Source organism: Neoarius graeffei, chromosome 9, assembly GCF_027579695.1.
Source record: "Neoarius graeffei isolate fNeoGra1 chromosome 9, fNeoGra1.pri, whole genome shotgun sequence".
Lineage (NCBI taxonomy): Eukaryota > Metazoa > Chordata > Actinopteri > Siluriformes > Ariidae > Neoarius > Neoarius graeffei.
This window is the reverse complement of record NC_083577.1, coordinates 78,001,018-78,023,466: the sequence shown is the minus strand read 5'-3', so window position 1 is coordinate 78,023,466 and position 22,449 is coordinate 78,001,018. Positions and strand designations below refer to the sequence as shown.

Below are 22,449 nucleotides of genomic sequence, written 5' to 3'. Positions count from 1 at the left end.
ACTGGGTATAAAAAGAACATCTTGGAGTGGCAGCAGGTCTCAGAAGTAAAGATGGGAAGAGGATCACCAATCCCCCTAATTCTGCGCCGACAAATAGTGGAGCAATATCAGAAAGGAGTTCGACAGTGTACGATTGCAAAGAGTTTGAACATATCATCATCTACAGTGCATAATATCATCAAAAGATTCAGAGAATCTGGAAGAATCTCTGTGCGTAAGGGTCAAGGCCGGAAAACCATACTGGGTGCCTGTGATCTTCGGGCCCTTAGACGGCACTGCATCACATACAGGCATGCTTCTGTATTGAAAATCACAAAATGGGCTCAGGAATATTTCCAGAGAACATTATCTGTGAACACAATTCACCGTGCCGTCCGCCGTTGCCAGCTAAAACTCTATAGTTCAAAGAAGAAGCCATATCTAAACATGATCCAGAAGCGCAGACGTCTTCTCTGGGCCAAGGCTCATTTAAAATGGACTGTAGCAAAGTGGAAAACTGTTCTGTGGTCAGACGAATCAAAATTTGAAGTTCTTTATGGAAATCAGGGACGCCGTGTCATTCGGACTAAAGAGGAGAAGGACGACCCAAGTTGTTATCAGCGCTCAGTTCAGAAGCCTGCATCTCTGATGCTATGGGGTTGCATTAGTGCGTGTGGCATGGGCAGCTTACACATCTGGAAAGACACCATCAGTGCTGAAAGGTACGGTATATCCAGGTTCTAGAGCAACATATGCTCCCATCCAGACAACGTCTCTTTCAGGGAAGACCTTGCATTTTCCAACATGACAATGCCAAACCACATACTGCATCAATTACAGCATCATAGCTGCGTAGAAGAAGGGTCCGGGTACTGAACTGGCCAGCCTGCATTCCAGATCTTTCACCCATAGAAAACATTTGGCGCATCATAAAACGGAAGATACGACAAAAAAGACCTAAGACAGTTGAGCAACTAGAATCCTACATTAGACAAGAATGGATTAACATTCCTATCCCTAAACTTGAGCAACTTGTCTCCTCAGTCCCCAGACGTTTACAGACTGTTGTAAAGAGAAAAGGGGATGTCTCACAGTGGTAAAAATGGCCTTGTCCCAACTTTGAGATGTGTTGTTGTCATGAAATTTAAAAATCACCTAATTTTTCTCTTTAAATGATACATTTTCTCAGTTTAAACATTTGATATGTCATCAATGTTCTATTCTGAATAAAATATGGAATTTTGAAACTTCCACATCATTGCATTCCGTTTTTATTTACAATTTGTACTTTGTCCCAACATTTTTGGAATCAGGATTGTATGTTAATATTGGTGGCATGATGGTGTACAGTAGTGGTTAGCACTGTCGCCTCACAGCAAGAAGGTTCTGGGTTCGAGCCCAGTGGCCAACGGGGGCCTTTCTGTGTGGAGTTTGCATGTTCTCCCCATGTCTGTGTGGGTTTCCTCTGGGTGCTCCGGTTTCCCCTACAGTCCAAAGACATGCAGGTTAGGTTAATTGGTGGCTCTAAATTGACCATAGATGTGAGTGTGAATGGTTATTTGTCTGTATGTGTCAGCCCTGCAATGATCTGGCTACTTTTCCAGGGTGTACCCTGCCTCTCGCCCATAGTCAGCTGGGATAGGCTCCAGCTTGCCTGAGACCCTGCACAGGATAAGCGGTTAAATGGATGGATGGATATGTTAATATTACAATACATTTTTTATTTATTCATTTTCTATGCTGCTTATCCATTGATAATCCAATCTCTTATCCACCTTTCATCCAATCCCAGCTGATATTGGATGAGAAGTGGCATACACCCTCAACAGGTCATCAATCTAACGCAGAGAAACAGACAGACAGACAGCCATTCACACTCACTTATGGGTAATTTAAAGTAGCCAGTTGACCTAATCTACATGTCTTTGGACTGTGGGAGGAAACCGGAGCACCCAGAGGAAACCCACACAGGCACGGGGAAAACATGCAAACACGCACACACATACACACACGCACGCAGGCCCCAGTTGACCAACAGGTTTGAACCCAGAACCTGTGTGCTTTTAGGTGACAGAGTTAAGCACTGTACCACCATACCACCACAATAAATCAAATTCCAAATAAATGTATTTAAATGCTTTTTTCCCCTATCCCCTGAGAACAGCAAAAGCAAACACAATCTTCCCTTAAAATCACTGGTTCTTCTCAAACCTCTATAGCTGGACATGCTTGGAGGAGAGCACAAACTGTTCTCGTCCATGTACATGATCAGAGATGCCCCGATTTGCCAGTGTTGCTCGAATCAACTTGCAATCTCGAGATCAGTACCAGTTATAGTCTGAGATAGTATCTTGGATGGCTGTGGCATCATTTGGATTTATGATCTTCCAACTATATGACAAATGCTTGACCACTGCACCATGAGGAATCCCAATGAGTACAGTACGTTGTGCATTGTACATATGCTCACTGCTGGTTATTCCACTACCAACAACTGACAAAGAAGTCACATGGGAACTTAAAACATGTCATGGCTATCATACTAAAGACATTAATTAAGCTAATAATCTGTTAATGAATGCAGTGTTAATTAAATTATCTGTAATTACAGTTTGGTTTAATTGTGTAACTCTGCAGGGAAGGCAGTCCTTAGGCCTCCTTGGCCATTTTCCATCAACTCCATCTACTCAGTTGTTTTTTTTTTTCCTGAGAGCTGTCTCTGCCTGTAAAGTGTAACTACAGATCGTTAACTTGGTTGAATGCCTGACTGTCTGGCTTCCTCTCTTATGGAGTGTGTGTATTTCATCTCCATTAGTGACAGAGAAATGCATTTTGAATGGTTACAAACAGAGACTGCCTATACCGTAGGAGGAAGAGGTAGAATTATGAGGCAGACTTCCACTGCATTCCCTGTTCCCAGACCAGCTTAGACCACGCTATACCATATATAGCTATTGTTAGGTTATAATTCTCTTCGGTGGTGGAAAACAGCTGTAGTACCTTGTCAGACCTTGCCTTGCTTTGCCTCAGGCTATGTGAATGCTCATGTATCGGTCATGCCGGTTTATTGTTCCCCTTCAGGCGACACGGTGGTGTAGTGGTTAGCACTGTCGCCTCACAGCAAGAAGGTTCTGGGTTTGGGCCCAGCAGCCAACAGGGGTCTTTTTGCATGGAGTTTGCATGTTCTCCCCATGTCTGCGTGAGTGTCCACTGGGTGCTCTGCTTTCCCCCACAGTTCAAAGACATGCAGGTTAGGTTAACATGGGGCAGCCTTGGGCTGAAGGTTGGGCTGAAGTGCCTTTGAGCAAGGGCACCTAACCCACAACTGCTCCCTGGACACTGTTGCACAGCTGCCCACTGCTCGGAGTATGTGTATGTGCTCATTGCTCACTTGTGTGTACATGTGTGCGTTCGCTGCTTCAAATGGGTTAAATGCAGAGGTGAAATTTGACTGTGTGCTTAAGTCTGTGCTTGAGTGTACATGTGACAAATAAAGGCTTCTTGGCTTCCTTGGTGGTGGTAAACCTGGTTGTCTGTGGAGTTTTGGGAGCCAGAAGGGTATAGCTCATTCATCTTCTTTTTTTTATATGACCTGACCTTTGACAGGGCCATAACAACAGTCTGACACTCCCTTTGTGTCATCATGTCAGAGCGAGGTCATATCAACATTTCTTGAAGATGTTTAGGTTGTTGAATTTAATCTGAATGTACTAGTTGGAAATCTGACATCAAGTGGTATTCCATTTCACTTTTTCTATGATGAGGTGGGATATTCTCACATTCTGAGTTGAATGGAGTGCAGCAAAACATTAGAAGACACACAGTATGTTCAAAAGACAAGGCTAACTGTGCAACAATATGGCAGACTGGCCATTGTAATGACACATAACAAGACATGCACTCTGTAAATAACTACATGGGTATAGTACTGGTACTCACTTGAAGATAGCAATGAGGAGGTTGAGCAGCAGGATGTTGGCGAATAGAAGATAAACACACAGCATGATGATGGTCAGCCAATCAGGAAAGGCTGGGCTGTTGTCACTATTCAGCACTGGACACTTGGGCTTTAGAGGATCAGTGCCATTTATACTGCAAGTGTTCATGTCAAATTTGGTGTCTGGACCGCACAAACACAAACAGCACTCAGGAATGTCAGAACTCACCACTTCTAACATGATCTACCAAGAAGCAAATTGTAAATATTTTGACCTCAATTTAATAGGATTTTAATAAGATCCCAAATAATTTGCATATAAAGAGATATACTGCATGCATAAATGAGAGTGTTATGGGTGATTTACAAAGAATTGTAATCGTGTGAATTATGTAATGTCCAAAGTAGGGGTTGAAAACAATATATAAATTTTTGAGTGTGCTATTTTTTCTTGTACAAATCACAGCTTTATATTAATGCAGTCATTCTAATAGGTTCTAGAGTAACAGCTAATTCAGATGTGTATACAAGACAATGGCGGTGCACGTGTCTGTGAGGGTTTCCTCTGGGTACTCTGGTTTACCCACAGTCAAACCGGAGTACCTGGAGGAAACCTACACAGACACGTGCACCGCCATTGTCTTGTATACACATCTGAATTCTGCAAACCGGAGTTTCCTCCGGGTACTCCGGTTTGCCCCACATCCAGTTAGACTAACTGGCTGACTCTATTGTCCATTGATCAAGCTTGGAGAGGGATGGGCTCTGCCAAGTTTAAATGCCCTAAACACACCAATCATGGACTGTTTAAAATGTCATCAGTGGTGCCCTTATAGCCCTTGCTGCTTATGGGGAAAAGAAGAACAAGATAAAAGACAATCCACAGCTAATATAAGCTGAATAACAAATGGATTACAGTCATGTTGTTAATATATGATGAAGCTTTCTCTAAAGAGACATTTATTTAGCATTTTTGGAAGGAGTCTCCAGTGTCAGTGGTTTTAATAGCCATACATAAAGCATGTTTCCTACATGGGAAACTCTTCAAGACAGAGGGCTTTGCAATTTTTCTGTAATTTGACAAGCTGTATGTTTTGTGTTATTGTCAAGGGAAAGAAACAAGAGGCTGGTAAGGAAATGACTGCTTACTGTGTGCAATCAGTAATCAGGGGACTGTGAATGTGACAATGAACATGGCGTGTGGATGTTGTAGTCCATGGTGTCCATGTTTGTAGGCGGAGGTGCTTTGTAGGAAGTGGAGTTCAGTGCAGATTCTGGTGTGGACATGACGTCATGATGATGACTACTTCATTAGGATGCGCAGAAACACAGATGGGCTGTGAGGCCTGCACCAGAGTGACAGAGTCACCTGCAGCGGTGGCACTAATGGCCTGGATGAGCCGCCACGGAATGTTTGGCCTCGTGAGCTCCCGTATACTATTCTCCTCTCCTAGTGAAGCACCTTGCACAGTAAGGTAAGACAAATGATGTTGTGCCCCCATCGTGTTGTCTCTCTGGACCTCCAGACCTGATGCCAAGTGGTGCACAAAAGTGCCACAGACCTGATGGGTATGGAAACTACCCTGCAGTGACAACTGACTTGCCAAGTGATGTGATCCATTGGCCATTTGAGTGGCTCTTCCTCATGCCATCTGGTGGTGTGCCTTTGACCCTGTCAGGTTCATCTGCCACATTGCACCGAAAAGCACCCTACTGCCAGCGCCTTATTGGTGATGTACTATTTAACCCATAGCTGGAACCCAGGCAGATGCTACCACTCCGGGTCAGAGTGGACCTGGGAGCAATGGTGATTAAGGGGTAACTCCACTTTCCCCAATACTCAAGTCCTCCTGGACCTGAGACTCACCACCGGTTGCAATTTAAAGTCATACCCAAGACTATCCAGGTCTGGACATGATACAGTGGTGCTTGAAAATTTGTGAACCCTTTAGAATTTTCTATATTTCTGCATAAATATGACCGAAAACATCATCACATTTTCACACAAGTCCTAAAAGTAGATAAAGAGAACCCAGTTAAACAAATGAGACAAAAAATATTATACTTGGTCATTTATTTATTGAAGAAAATGATCCAATATTACATATCTGTGAGTGGCAAAAATATGTGAACCTCTGCTTTCAGTATCTGGGGCGACCCCCTTGTGCAGCAATAACTGCAACTAAACGTTTCCGGTAACTGTTGATCAGTCCTGCACACCGGCTTGGAGGAATTTTAGCCCATTCCTCTGTACAGAATGGCTTCAACTCTGGGATGTTGGTGGGTTTCCTCACATGAACTGCTCGCGTCAGGTCCTTCCATAATGTTTCGATTGGATTAAGGTCAGGACTTTGACTTGGCCATTCCAAAACATTAACTTTATTCTTCTTTAACCATTCTTTGGTAGAACGATCAAAGAATGGTTAAAGAATGTGTGTGGCAGCGGGGGCGTGGTCAAGGGTCAGTCTGTGAACGGAAGGCGGAGTCAGGGAAGGTAAGTGGCAGAATCACTGCACCTGATGTTAGTTAACCTGTGTTTGTGTCTTCCCCAGTGACCGCACACTATAAAAGGAGAGAGAGAGCAGAGGAAGGGAGCTCTCTCCCCAACCAGAAGACTTGTGTGTGTGCGTGCGTGTGTGGCTGGGAGAGTATTTAAAGCTGAAAAGCTGAAAATAAAAAGAGTTTTTGGAACTCAGTTCTGGCCTGCCGTACTTCTGTGCTCCACCCACCCACTCTGATCGCTACAGTGGTGCTGAAACCTGGGATCGGAGCACAGCCCCATGGAGTCCTCCCCCCTTCCAGGACCTGATCCATGCCCTCGCCACGGCCCAACAGAGCAAGCACCAGGCGCTGGTCGCCCTCCGGAAGGAGCAGGAGCAAAGGTTCGAGGCCCTGGTGCTGGCGCAGCAGGAAGATCGCCAGGCGTTCCGGCACCTACTCGAGTCGGTGGGGTCCACCACCTCTACCGCCACGGGCCCTCCCCACCTCACCCTAACGAAGATGGGCCCGCACGATGACCCCGAGGCCTTCCTCATGCTCTTTGAGCAGGCAGTAGAGGCCTGGGGCTGGCCGGTGGAACAGTGCGCGGTGCGCCTCCTCCCCCTGCTAATGGACAAGGCGCAGCTGGCCGTGCTACAGCTCCCCGCTGACAGCCAGTTGGCCTATGCCAACCTCTGCCGGGCCGTCCTCCAGCATGTGGGGCGCACCCCGGAGCAACAACGACAGCGCTTCTGCGCTCTGCGCCTGGAGGAAGTCGGCCGGCCGTTCATGTTTGGCCAGCAACTCCGGGACGCCTGCCGGCGGTGGCTGAGGGCCGACAACCGCAACGCCAAGGGAATCGTTGATCTGGTGGCGCTGGAACAATTCATCGCCCAACTTCCTGATGGAACAGCGGAGTGGGTCCAGTGCCATCGCCCGGCGTTGCTGGATCAGACCATCGAGCTGGCGGAGGACCATTTGGCGGCTGTTCTGACAGCAGGACAGCATGTCTCCTCTTCTCCCCTCTCCTCTCTCTCTCTCTCTCTCTCTCCCCCTCCCCTTCTGTTCCTCGTCCTCGCCCCGTTCCCCCACCGCGGAGGCCGACCCGCCGCACCTGCGGTGCCCTATCGTTTCCCACTTCCGTGTCTGTCTCTCCCACCCCTCAGGTGAGTGAGCTCCGGAACACCGGTGCAGAGAGAGAGCCCGGGCTGGTTTGCTGCCGCTGCGGGGAGCCGGGGCACCTCCAGCATCAGTGCTCGGCGATGGAGGTGGGCGTGGTGGTCCGGATCCCCGACACACCAGGGACCGCCCTCGATCAGGCCGGAGCCTATCGCATACCGGTGAGTATCCCAGGGGATACGTATCAGGATTTGGTGGACTCCGGCTGTAATCAGACCTCAATCCACCAAAGCCTGGTGCAAGACGAGGCATTGGGGAGAGCACAATTGGTGAAGGTGTTGTGTGTGCACGGGGATGTTCACAACTACCCTTTAGTGTCGGTCCACATTCTATTTCGAGGGTAGAAATTTAGTGTAAAGGCGGCGGTTAATCCTCACCTTACCCACTCAATAATTTTGGGGACTGATTGGCCGGGATTTCGGGAATTAATGACTCATTTAGTGAAGAGTGGGGCCTGCCATAGTTCAGCAGGGGAAGGTCCCGGTGTGGCATTGGTGTGAGCAGCTGTCACAGAGCCGTCTACGTCATCACCGCATCAGAGTGAGGAGCTGCCGGCTCCTCTTCCCTCTCTCGGGGAATCCCTCGCAGATTTTCCGTTAGAGCAGTCGCAAGACGAGACTCTGCGGCATGCGTTTGACCAAGTGAGAGTAATCGATGGTCAAACACTCCAGCCAAACGCCACCCTGTCCTTCCCCTATTTTTCCATTATGAAGGAGAGATTATACTGAGTGACGCAGGACACTCAGACTAAGGAACCGATCACACAGCTTTTGATCCCAAAGAGCTGCCGGGAATATATATTCCAGGCAGCTCACTTTAGTCCCATGGCTGGACACTTCGGGCAGGATAAGACACTAGCCCAAATAATGGCCCGGTTCTATTGGCCAGGGATTTGCGGCGATGTCCGTAGGTGGTGTACGGCGTGCCGCGAATGCCAGTTAGTAAATCCAGCGACCATTCCAAAAGCGCCTTTGTGCCCCCTGCCATTAATCGAGACCCCGTTCGAAAGAATTGGGAAAGATCTCGTCGGGCCATTAGATAGGTCAACATGAGGGTATTGCTTTATTTTAGTTCTGGTGGACTATGCAACGCAATATCCGGAAGCAGTGCCCCTTCGCAATATCTCAGCACGTAGTATTGCGGAAACACTCTTCCACGTCATCTCCCGAGTTGGAATCCCCAAAGAGATTCTGACTGATCAAGGCACTACATTTATGTTCACTGCGCGAACTATATGGGTTACTGGGAATTAAGCCGATCCGCACCAGCGTTTATCACCCACAAACGGACGGCTTAGTTGAACGGTTTAATCGCACCCTCAAAAACAATTAAAAAGTTTGTACGCGAGGACGCACGCAACTGGGATAAATAGCTCGAACCCCCGTTATTCACAGTACGAGAGGTCCCACAAGCCTCCACGGGGTTCTCCCCATTCGAATTATTATATGGGCGTAAGCCGCGCGACATCCTAGATGTACTGTGGGAAAATTGGGAGGAGGGGCCTTCAACGAGCAAAAACGAAATTCAATATGTTATGGACCTGCGCGCAAAACTCCACACACTCACACACCTAACCCAGGAGAATTTGCAACAGGCCCAGGAATGGCAAATCCGCCTGTACGACAGGGGCACGTGCCTTAGGGAGTTCTCACCGGGAGATAAAGTATTCGTGCTGTTGCCCACGTCGAGCTCCAAATTGATTGCCAAGTGGCAAGGACCCTTTGAGGTCACACGGCGAGTCGGGGACATCGACTATGAGGTGAGGCGAACGGACGGGGTGGGGCGCTACAGATCTACCACCTCAATCTTTGGAACGAGGAGGTCCCCGTGGCGTTGGTGGCATTGGTTCTGGAGAAGGCGGAGCTGGGGCCAGAGGTTCAAAAGGGAACATTGACATTGCTTACCTCTCCGGTCCCCTGTGGAGACCACCTCTCCCCGACCCAACTCACAGAGGTTGCCCAGTTGCAGACCGAATTTTTGGATGTGTTCTCGCCCCTGCCTGGCCGCACCCGCCTCATAGAACACCACATTGAGACGCCCCCGGGGGTGGTAGTGCACAGCTGCCCTTACAGGCTGCCCGAACACAAGAAAAAGGTGGTTTGGGAAGAACTCGAGGCCATGCTCGACATGGGCATCGTCGAGGAGTCCCACAGTGACTGGAGCAGCCTGGTGGTCTTGGTCCCCAAGGCCGACGGGTCGGTCCGGTTCTGTGTGGACTATAGAAAAGTCAACGCGGTGTCCAAATTCGATGCATACCCAATGCCTCATATTGACGAGTTGCTGGATCGACGAGGCACGGCTCGTTTTTATTCGACACTGGATTTGACAAAGGGATATTGGCAGATCCCCTTGACTCCATTATCCTGAGAGAAAACAGCCTTTTCCACACCGTTTGGCTTACACTAGTTTGTCACACTTCCTTTTAGGCTGTTTGGGGCGCCCGCTACGTTCCAGCGGCTTATGGATAGGGTCCTCCGCCCCCACGCCACCTATGCGGCCGCATACCTGGACGATATTATAATCTATAGTAATGACTGGCCGCAGCATTTACAACACCTAAGGGCCGTCCTTAGGTCGCTGAGGCGAGCGGGTCTCACAGCCAACCCGAAGAAGTGTGCGATTGGGCGGGTGGAAGTATGGTATCTGGGCTTCCACTTGGGCAATGGGCAGGTGCGTCCCCAAATTAATAAGACAGCAGCGATTGCGGCCTGCCCGAGGCCCAAGACCAAAAAGGGGGTGAGACAGTTCCTGGGGCTGGCTGGCTACTATCATAGGTTTATACCTAATTATTCGGACGACACCAGCCCACTGACTGATCTCACTAAAAAGGGGGCACCAGATCTGGTCCAGTGGACGGAGCAATGCCAGCGGGATTTCTCTGAGGTAAAGACTGCACTGTGTGGGGGGCCACTGTTAAGGCCAATTTATGCTGACAACCCAGTCCTCGCAGATGGTGTCGTAGATGGCATCTGCATAGCCCCCCCCCTTCGCAGACGCTCTGCACGCACCTCCCAAAAATTGTGACCACTGCAGAAGCCTCGCAGACAGAGTCGCAGACAAGAGGGCTCTGATTGGTCCACTCTACATCTGCTGTACATGCACTTCCGCTTCCCTACTTTCCCGGTTTGGTTTGTTTTCACTACCACCATTTTTAAAAACACGAGCGAAGATGGAGCAGCATGAAGAGCAGTTGATCGAGGAAGTGAGGAAGTACGTACATCTATACGACTCCAGTTCTAGTCATTATAAGTAACCGGAGGATAAACACTCCACTAACCACACCCACCAACTACTCCTAGTGATTTCGCGACTTCGCGCCCCCTTGCATTGTGGCGGTGAATAACATCGCGCACGCCTATTACTCCCCGCTCAACGATAAATTACAACTGTCCGCGAAAAGCTATCTGCGAAAGCCTTGTCGCAAGAGCATGCAGAGGCCCTTACACTTCCCTGACTTTTCTCTCCCCTTTATGTTGCAGACGGACGCGTCGGACAGAGGGCTGGGGGCTGTTCTGTCCCAGGAGGTGGAGGATCGTCCAGTGCTGTACATCAGCAGGAAACTGTCAGTGCATGAGGGCCGCTACAGCACGATAGAAAAGGAGTGCCTGGCCATCAAGTGGGTGGTCCTCGCCCTCCGCTACTACCTACTGGGACGCCCTTTCACCCTCTGATCGGACCACACGCCCCTCCAGTGGCTCCACCACATGAAGGATGCCAATGCGCAGATCACCCGTTGGTATCTGGCACTCCAGCCCTTTAACTTCAAGGTGGTCCACAGGCTGGGGGCGCAGATGTTCGTGACGGATTTCCTCTCCCATCAAGGGGGGGGGGGGGGGGGGGGGGAGTCGGCTGCGGGCCAGATGGCTGCCCAGCCTCAGTCGGGAGGTGGAGGTATGTGGCAGCGGGGGCATGGTCAAGCGTCGGTCTGTGAATGGAGGGTGGAGTCAGGGAAGGTAAGTGGCAGAATCACTGCACCTGATGTTAGTTAACCTGTGTTTGTGTGTCTTCCCCAGTGACCGCGCCCTATAAAAGCAGAGAGAGAACAGAGGAAGGGAGCTCTCTCCCCAACCAGAAGACTTGTGTGTGTGTGTGTGTGTGTGTGTGTGTGTGTGCGCGCGCGCGCGTGTGTGTGGCTGGGAGAGTGTTTAAAGCTGAAAATAAAGAGTTTTTGGAACTCGGTTCTGGCCTGCCGTACTTCTGTGCTCCACCCACCCGCTCTGATCGCTACAATGTGCTTTAGGTCGTTGCCTTGCTGCATGACCCACCTTCTCTTGAGATTCAGTTCATGGACAGATGTCCTGACATTTTCCTTTAGAATTCGCTGGTATTTATGTAATATTTCATATTTATGCAGAAATATAGAAAATTCTAGAGGGTTCACAAACTTTCAAGCACCACTGTAAGAATCAAATATAAGACTCCACTGTAGGATCTCTGGAACCTGAAAGTCAGTCTTTTGACTAATAATATTAATTTAAAAAATGTAGTGTGTGTAAAAATTGTAGTTGTGGAGAGTCTTTGCAATTGGTCAACTATTCCTAACTGCTTCTTTAACAACTCTTTTGGCATGGAATTTGTAACTTTTTACTTACTGTCCACATTGTCAGGCATGTTCCCAAATATGACGAGGTAGGGCTCATATACAGCACCACGTATAAGCCAATTAATTCGATCCTCATTCTCAATCAAGATAGCCTGAGTCGCCACTCCATAGGCGACCACCCAGATACTGAGCAGAAACAAGAAGAAGAACATATCCATCATCTACAGAGAGAGTAAGAGAGGTGAAGAAAGAGTAAATCAATCACTTCATCATGTACTGTATAGATATCCATAAGTTGGGTTTATGTTGGAAGTACATAAATGAATCACTCGATTTTGTGAAAAGCAGATGAACAAACTTTCATGGAGTTCTTGCCACTGTTTCAGCTGGATTAACCATCTAAATCTATATCTGGATTTCTGTAAATCTGTTTTGTGATAATACCAGTGCTATACAAATAAAATCACACTGAATCTTATGTTATTCTCACCATCCTCCTAACAATAATAATCTTGGGTCCTAAGGTCTTGCTGATGGTGAAGATAGCCATCAGGCGCAAACTGAATATGATGAAGTCAATGCAGAGGATGATTTTCCCCACATAGAACACTGTACTCGAAGCTTGGAGCCTGGAGGAGAGATAAAAGGTCTTATCGAATATCAACTTAACTTAAGGCTGTGAAATGATATGATCACGTGTGCATGAGCTAATAGAATTTTTTACCATAACTGGGGGAAGGAAAACATCTAGATGATTATGTAATTGCTTTTAGCGTCTGTGAAACTGACCTGCAAACCAGGCCGGTGATGAAGAGCAGTATCGACAACATATCCAAAATGTTCCATGAGTCTTTAATGTACATTTTGATTTTCTTCCAAAATGTAAATCCATCAAAATCATAGAAGAGCTAAGCAGAAGGAGAAATTAAAACAAGTGAGGAAAAAAGTTGCAACCTCTGTAAATACTCATATATACATTCATTTATCTGTTTTCAGTAGGTGCTTTATTCTGGTCAGAGTTGGGGTTGATCTACAACCTATCCTGGGAACACTAGGCCAAAGGCAGAATGAGACCGTCAATGATGGCGTGGCTCACTCTGGCCCCGTCTAGTCCAGAAGAAATGATCTAAAGTGGGCCACCTTGCGCAGTCCTACTCTCAACCAGTCCAGCGCAGTTATTTGCCAGAAAGAATCCAAAATGGCGAGGAATTGACCGAGAAGAAGCGATTTTTGTTGAACTGCTCACTAAGGCTTAATTAATCCATAACTTCATTAATAATTGTAATCAAGCAAATCTGGGTAGAAGTTATATGCATCCTAGGTACTCCCATCTTTCTGCCAAAAAGAATAAAAATCGGTGAAGAATTGAGAGAGGAGAAGCGATTTTTGTGAAATGTGGATGACGGCGGACAGATGACAGACGACAGACAGATGACGGACAACACATGATGGCATAAGCTCATCTCCTGTCAGTCAGATGAGCTAATAAACCTTAGCAAAGATGCCAAGCCATTGCATCCCACACATACCAGTACTATTTGCTGTTCTACAGAAAAACTGATACTTGAATAGGTCAATGCTCTGTAACCAGTGACACTATTGATTGATGGTGTGATTTTACAGAACAGTCAATTTAGTGCCAAGTCAACATTTCAGGCCAGTATCATCCATGATACTGATATACAAACCCAATGTCCTCGACAAGGGTATCTCTCGGAGCATGTTTTAAAAATGCACTTTGTTATATATTTTACACCATTAGTCCAAAAGGATGGAGACACCTGATTATTAAACATCCCATTCCAAATCCCATCCATTATCCATAACCGCTTATCTTATGCAGGGTTGTGGGCAAGCTGGAGCCTATCGCAGGCAAGAGGCAGGGTACATCCTGGACAAGTTGCCAGATCATCGCAGGGCTGACACATAGAGACAAACAACCATTCACATTCACACCTATGGTGAATTTAGAGCCACCAATTAGCTTAACCTGCATGTCTTTGGACTGTGGGGGAAACTGGAGCACCCAGAGGAAACCCAAGCAGACATGGGGAGAAAATGTAAACTCCACACAGAAAGGCCCTCGTTGGCCACTGGGCTCGAACCCAGAACCTTCTTGCTGTGAGGCGACAGTGCTAACCACTCCACCACCATGCCACCCCATTCCAAATCCATGGGAATTAATATTGAATTGTTCCCACTTTGCTGTTATAAATCACCTCCACTTTTCTGGGAAGGCTTTCCCCTAGATTTTGAACTGTGGCTGTGGGGATTTGTGCTCATTCAGCCAAAAGAGCACAAGAATTTCAGCACTGATGTTAGGTGAGGAGGCCTGGTGTGCACTTTGCATTCCAACTCATCCCAAAGGTGTTCAGTGCAGTTGAGATCAGGGCTCTGTGCAGAACACTTGAGTTCTTTCACATCAATCTTGGCAAACTATGTCTTTATGGATCTCGATTTGTGCATAGGGGCATTGTTTTGCTGGAACATATAAGAGCATATAAGAGATTCTAGGTAATTGTTTGCTTCCAGTGTTCTGGAAACATTTTTCGGGAAGGTCCACATATGGGTACAATAGACAGGTATCCACATAATTTTGGCCATCTCATCTTATCTCATTATCTCTAGCCACTTTATCCTGTTCTACAGGGTCGCAGGCAAGCTGGAGCCTATCCCAGCTGACTACGGGCAAAAGGCGGGGTACACCCTGGACAAGTCGCCAGGTCATCACAGGGCTGACACATAGACACAGACAACCATTCACACCTACGGTCAATTTAGAGTCACCAGTTAACCTAACCTGCATGTCTTTGGACTGTGGGGGAAACCGGAGCACCCGGAGGAAACCCACACGGACACGGGGAGAACATGCAAACTCCGCACAGAAAGGCCCTTGCTGGCCACGGGGCTCGAACGCGGACCTTCTTGCTGTGAGGCGACAGTGCTAACCACTACACCACCGTGCCGCCCAATTTTGGCCATACAGTGTATAAATCTATGACCAGTATGAATAGATAAGTGAGAAATAAAACACTCTGGAGCATGTTCTTATATGAATATAAGTAATACCTGGGTGGTATGATGTGGCCCATTGTGAAGTGGAGTTACTGTTCCCACCCTAAAGTTGATTATTTTCCTTTAGCAGCACGTCCCAAAGTTTTATTCCTCTTATACCAATGCAATTTGCCAGCAACTAATATTTTCTCAGTTAATGGACACATTGTCCATTTTAGCTACAGTACATTTAATGTTGTGGAAAGTCTGTGAAACAAGTTAGTTCTTGTTATCACTTATGTTATTGCAGTTACACTGTATGGCCAAAATTATGCAGACACCTGAACTTCACACCCAGATTTGTTTCTTGAACATCCCATTCCAGATTTAGTCCCCCTTTTGCAGTTATAATGACTTCCACTCTTCAGGGAAGGTTTTCCATTAGATTTTGAAGTGTTGCTTTGGGGATTTGTGTTCATTCAGTCACAAGAGCATTAGTAAGCTCAGGCACTAATGTCAGGTGAGGAGGTCTGTGGTGCAGTCAGTGTTCTTCTTCATCCCAAAGGTGTTCAATAGGGTTGAGCTTCAGGGCTCAGTCCAGGACACTCAAGTTTCTACTCCAACCTTTGCAAACCATGTCTTTATGGACTTCACTTTGTGCAGTTCCAGTGAAGGGAAATGTGAATGCTGCAGCATACAAAGACATTCTAGAAAATTGTGTCACATATGGGAGTGATGGTCAGGTGTCCACAAACTTTTGGCTAATAGTGTATAAACAGCAGTCCTGCGATGACCTGGCGACTTGTCCAGGGTGCACCCTGCTTCTCACCCATAGTCAGCTGGGATAGGCTCGAACTTGCCTGCGACCCTGTAGAACAGGATAAGTGGCTACAGATAATGGATGATTGGATGGATGTATAAACAGCCTTCCCTTAATTTCTCTTGATTAAAAAAAACAAAAACCCACAGCATGTCATATTACTGACAAAACACGTCATGCGATATCCTCCGTCCTTAGACAAGCCCTTGCAAAATAGCTGTTACTATTACTAAGGCTCGAGAAGCATTTTATTATCAGAGTCTCTGGATTAAAATGTTAAACAAGATACAATATTTTGTGTAGTAATAATGCTAACACTGATCACTGGTTGTTTGATTAAAGCATTGGCGTATATTTTCTCTCTATGTCGATATTTTACAGTAATCCGAAGATTTCATGTGGTTTAGTATTATTAGGTTCTATTTGGCAAACATATCTATACTAAGGTTAGACATTCTGCAAACAGCTGGGATTTACTGAAAGAATATTACTACTGATGGATGAACATGTATATGCATTATTTCATTGAATTTACTGTGTCACTCTTACCTGTCTGATCTCCTCAAACATGAGTGACATGAGCCAGACATACAGGAGCAATTCCTTCCAAGATGGCATAGGCTGGAAGTCCATCATCAACACCAGAGCAAAAAGAAGCAGGAAGCCAAAGTAGGACAGGATGTTCCAGTAGAACTTGACCTGAGGACAGGTGTATAGACCCACCAATTTCATCCAGTTGCTTAGTGGACATTCAGAGCTTGTGTCACACTGGTCCCTAGTTGGAGAAAGGATAACGCTGTGACGTATTCAGTCTATCTTAAAACAACACAAATATGCATTTTTAACCAAAGAATACAAATTAGCATTTTGTTGGTGATTAATGAGTACTTAATGTATTAAAAAAAATGCGAGTTGGCCTAGTGGGTAGCATGTCACCTCTCGACCAGGAGATCACAAGTTCTACTTTCAGTCGGGTCATACCAAAGACCATCATAAACATGGTACCTACTGCCATCTGGCAAGGCACGCTGCAATACACATGCGAGTAAGGAAGTCAAACTCTTGCAGTTACCAGAGGACTAGTCCCCCACTGTAACCCTAGCTGTATAGGCAAGAGGCCGAGGGCTATAGAAACAGAGATCGGCACCACACCCATGTACCTCAAAGGAGCTGGTTAGTATTGGGATAGGAGACTGCCTGGGAAGACCAGCTCCTGGCGTGGAAGGGACTTTGACTTTTGAATCTATAAAAACCTTAATCCATCTTCAGTGTTAATTAGGCTCAGTAATGGGAAAGTAATACAGTACTTTGGTATATATTTTTAAATGTTGTAAATGTAATACAATTTTGGAGGAATATTGTCTGAAAGGGTAAATATTATCCCATGACTCTGGTCTTTAGTATTTAACTCTAAGCATTCAAAAACAAAATTGATAGTGACTCCTTGACTTGGCACACTAAAACAATCTGAGCTTTGGTACATTTGGTACATTATATTTGATAATATAATAAAATACTCAAGACAAAACAAATAACACTTGCCTTCCAGCAATAAAACATAATCAATGTAACATAGTAGATCTATAGAATAGATACATAGTTTTAGTGATCTAAAGGGAGCAAGTGGAAGAAAACTTAGAGTCATGGAGATACTGTATGCACTAGAGAGAAGGAGAATGAAAGTCAGTCGGAGTGAAATGGAGTACATATGTGTGAATGAGGGTGAGGACAGTGGAATAGTACAGCTACAAGGAATAGAGGTGGTCAAAGCAGAGCAGTTCAAATATCTGGGGTCAACTGTACAAAGCAATGGCAAGTGTGGAGGAGAAGTGAAGAAGAGAGTGCAAGCAGGTTGGAATGGATGGAGGAGAGTGTTAAGAGGGACTTGTGACAGAAGTTTTCCAGCAAGAGTGGAAGGGAAAGTGTATAAGAAGTGTTGTAGTCAAGTCACTAAACCTCAAGTTCAAGTCCAGTGTTGAGTCTCCAGTGTTCAAGTCCGAGTCATTAAAAAAAAATTTCGAGTTGAGTCCGAGTCAAGTCCACTATTAATCTGAGTCGAGTCCGAGTTGAGTCCACTATCTGAGTCGAGTCCGAGAACAAGACTCCAACATGTGGATTATAAAGGCGGAGATCTTGGGCACAACTCAGAGCAGTTTTGACCCTCTGCAATTTGCTTACAGAGAGGGGAGGGGCATTGATGATGCTGTTAACACCCTACTCAACCTGGTACTGGGCCATCTTGAGTGGGTACATACTTTTGCTCATTTGCTTTTTATTGACTTTTCTTCTGCTTTTAACTGTATACAACCACACATTTTAGCTGATCGTCTTAACAACACACACAATCTTGACCAGGGTATAGTAAGCTGGTTAGTTGACTTTTTAACTGACCAACCACAAAGGGTGAAGGTTAATGGCGTTTTATCCAACGTACTTTTATCCTCTACCGGCTCCCCTCAGGGCTGTGTCCTTTCACCACTTTTATTTATTTTATATACAAATGAGTGCAAAAGTCAGCATTCTGATAGACACATCATTAAATTTGCTGATGACTCTGTGATCATGTCGCTTCTCAGCAATTAAGACACCAATCACGGTCCAGTGGTGAGTGATTTTATTGATTGGTGTGAGTGCTCATCTCTGAGCATTAATGTCTCAAAAACTAAGGAGATGATTATTGATTTTAGGAAGAAGCCTCCACCAAATTCCCCTGTTTTTATTCATGGCCAGGCGGTCAAAATTGTACAGTAGTACAAATACCTAGGTACTATCATTGACAGTAACCTGACGTTCGAGGCAAACACTGATGCAGTTTGTGCAAAGGCCCACCAGCGCATCTACTTTTATCAAAAGTTGAAAAGTTTTAGTGTGGATACCTCTTTTATGAAGATGTTTTATTGTTGTTTTATTGAGTCTGTTTTAACCTTTTCTTTTATTTGCTGGTTTGGGTCCCTCACATTGAAAGATAGGAACAGGTTGAACAGCATTGTTAAAATGTGTGGTAAGACTGCTGTGATCAACTTTGAGGAGCTCTCTGTCTTGTACAAAGTTAGAGCCACCAGGAAAGCAGAAGCTATCCTGGCTGACCCCAGTCACCCGCTGTTCTCTGAATATAGGCTGCTGCCTTCTGGTCGTCGGTACTTGGTACCAAAATGTAGGATGAACAGATTTAAAAGTTTGTCACTGTAACTACTGGCCTCATAAATAAGAGTCTGTCATGATCGGTTTCCCTGTAATATCTGTGCACCTTGTTTTCATTGTGATTGTATGCTGTATGTTTTGTTGTATTATGTTTTATTCTCTGCTGGCTGTACAACAAATTGCCCCTCACGGGGATAATAAAGTTTACTATACGATACAAAAACCGCATCATTTCACAGTGGCTGTTTTAGCACCATGAGCATTAGTTTGTTCCTGAACATGATGTATGAACAGGTGAATATGTATTCTCTTTGTCAGGGAGTGTGAAGTATTCTGTCAGACTTGGTTGGGAGATGGATGTAAATGCAGAAGGTGTGTTTATTAATACAAGTCACGACAGGTAAACAATCCAGAATGGCAGGCAAAATCGTAAAATGGTGAAACAGGCAATAGGTTGAGCAAGGCACAAACAGGCTATCGTAGACTTGGTAGAATCAAAGATGAAAAACAGGAAATCAGGAATCAGGAAACCAAACAAGGAAATAAGGCTCGGTAATGCATCAGTAACGCAACTCAATACTTCCCAAAGTAAATGTGTTTTCACAGTTTTTATATCGGTGTGCTGATTGCGCCTTAATCCCATGCAGGTGTGAGTCGCTTACAGCATACGCATGAGAGTCCGCTTGGCATGCGCGCTGTCCGGAGCACGCCCAAGAGTCTATCTGATGCATGTGCCAAGGCGCGCAGGTGTGACACTCTTGCACAAAATTAGTACAAAATTAATGCAGATATAACTATCTTATGCCAAATTATTATGGCATGTTACAAAAAATAAAGAAGAAATCCGAGTCCTCGTCTCCAGTTTATGAGTCCGAATGCAGTTAATGCATGAGTCCGAGTCCAAGTCCGAGTCATCAGTGCTCAAGTCCAAGTCGAGTCACAAGTCCTTAAAATTAGGGCACGAGTCGGACTCAAATCCGAGTCCTGGACTTGAGTACTACAAGCCTGTATAAGACAGTAGTAAGAGCAACTATGTTGTATGGTTTGGAGACAGTGGCATTGACAAAAAGACAGAAGGCTGAACTGGAGGTAGAGGAGTTAAAGATGCTGAGATTTTCATCGGGAGTGACAAAGTTGGACAGACTTAGAAATTAATATATTAGAGGGACAGGACATGTAGGATGATTTGGAGACAAAGTGAGAGAGGTGAGATTGAGATGGTTTGGACACGTACAGATCCAGGGTATTTTGGAAAAAGAATGCTGGAGATGGAGTTGCCAGGTAGAAGGAAAAGAGGAAGAGCAAAGATGAGATTTATGGATGTGGTGAAGGAGGATAGAGGACCGTTGGTGCTACAGAAAAATATATGGAGGACGGGAGGAGATGAAGGAACATTATACGCTGTGGTGACCCCTAACAGGAAAAAGCTGGAGAAAGAAGAAGAAGAAGAAGAAGAAGAGGAAGTTTTAGATTTAATGATGTTAAACTACTCAGATACTAAGACATAATCTAAGGCATTAAGGCATTACATTACCAAACATCAGGTTTCTTCCCGCCATTAGTACCGGTAGACATCCCAGCCGTGACCACCCCATCTGTCCTCTCTCTATTCTTGCGGAAAACCTCATTATGCCTAAAAGGGACACACAGACACACATTTATCACCATCATTATAATTATATAATATAAAGGATGCCTGATAATGTCTATTCCATTAATGAACTGAACTGACTCTGCTTCCTAGCCTTCTCCATACAAATTTCTTACAAATATGAATATGTCATCACCATTCTCAAAGGAACATTGCTACCTTGTGATGGATCTTTGCACTGATAGTTCACAACTGAATAAATAAGAACACTATAATTTACACATTGAACTTACAGTATTATAGGTAAAATATGCCATTTTACATTGTTTTTGCAAATGTTTTTGTTTAATACCTTTCTGTGAACACCAGATCAAACTACTTATATTTTAAAAGGCAACCAATGTAATATACACTATATGTCCAAAAGTATATGGACACCCGACTATCACACTCATATGTTCTGGTCCTTCCCCAAACTGTTGTCACAAAGTTGGAGGCACAGAATTGTATAGAATGTCTTTGCTTGCTGTAGCATTGCAATTTCCCTACACTGGAACTAAAAGGCCCAAACCTGTTCCAGCATGACAATGTGCCTGCGCATGAAAACATTGTTTGCCAAGGTTAGAATGGAAGAACTTGATCAGACTACACAAAGCCCTGACCGCAAACCCACTGAACACCATTGGGATAAACTGAAACACTGACTGCACCCTCATCACCTAACATCATCACAGCGCCTGACCTCACTAATGCTCTTGTGGCTGAATGAACACAAATACCCACAGAAACTCTCCAAAATCTAGCAGAAAGCCTTCCCAAAAGAGTGGAGGTTATTATAAAAGAAAGGGCAGGGCTAAATCTGGAATGGGATGTTTAGCAAGCACACATGGGTGTGATGGTAAAGTGTCCACATACCTTTAGCCATATAGTGGACGATTTACAGCATACAAATATAAATATTAACAAATTAATTGGCATACGCTTTGAAAAAAATAAAAAAGACAACAAATGTATTTGATACTAACATATAGTTTATGTTTCAGGAATATTCCTTCATTATTACAATTAACAACCACAATTATTTGGTGCATGTTGGAGTACTGTGTATTTTTAATATTGAGAAAGTATTAAAAAAAAAGTCTGGGCCAAAATGTTCTCGAGAAAGAGGCTGTCTCTGTTGTTTTCTCCAGAATATTTCAGATTTTTTATATTTAAAATAGTTGTCTTTTTCTAGGATACACCCACAATTCATGTTTAACTTCACCAATTTCTTTATATTTGTAGATAAATTTTAAAATGTATTTCTTATATTTCTTCTTTCATTCAAGACCATGGGAAAACAAACTTTCTCCCATTTCAAGATCATTTATCAGGCACTTGGCTATAATAATAATAATAATAATAATAATAATAATAATCCATCCATTATCCGTGAACGCTTATCCTGTGCAGGGTCGCACGCAAGCTGGAGCCTATCCCAGCCTACTATGGGTGAGAGGTGGGGTACACCCTGGACAAGTCACCAGATCATAGCAAGGCTGGCACATAGAGACAAACAACCATTCACACTCACATTCACACCTACAGTCAATTTAGAGCCACCAATTAGCCTAACCTGCATGTCTTTGGACTGTGGGGGAAACCGGAGCACCCGGAGGAAACCCACACAGACAGAGGGAGAACATGCAAACTCCGCATAGAAAGGCCCCCATCGGCCACTGGGCTCGAACCCAGAACCTTCTTGCTGTGAGGTGACAGTGCTAACCACTACACCACCGTATTGTCCA

At 45.2% G+C, this 22,449-nt stretch overlaps 1 protein-coding gene across 1 annotated transcript in view; it reads right to left on the bottom strand.

The window, feature by feature from the left end:
* trpm2 (transient receptor potential cation channel, subfamily M, member 2) overlaps positions 1-22,449 on the bottom strand; it is a 79,808-nt gene that overhangs the window by 19,930 nt on the left and 37,429 nt on the right. The window contains exons 18-22 of the mRNA XM_060930587.1: positions 16,480-16,705; positions 12,906-13,024; positions 12,607-12,745; positions 12,166-12,337; positions 3,919-4,099 (exon numbers count right to left, since the gene is read on the bottom strand). Coding sequence (XP_060786570.1) covers positions 3,919-4,099; positions 12,166-12,337; positions 12,607-12,745; positions 12,906-13,024; positions 16,480-16,705 — 837 coding nt within the window. The remainder of the gene's footprint in view (positions 1-3,918; positions 4,100-12,165; positions 12,338-12,606; positions 12,746-12,905; positions 13,025-16,479; positions 16,706-22,449) is intronic.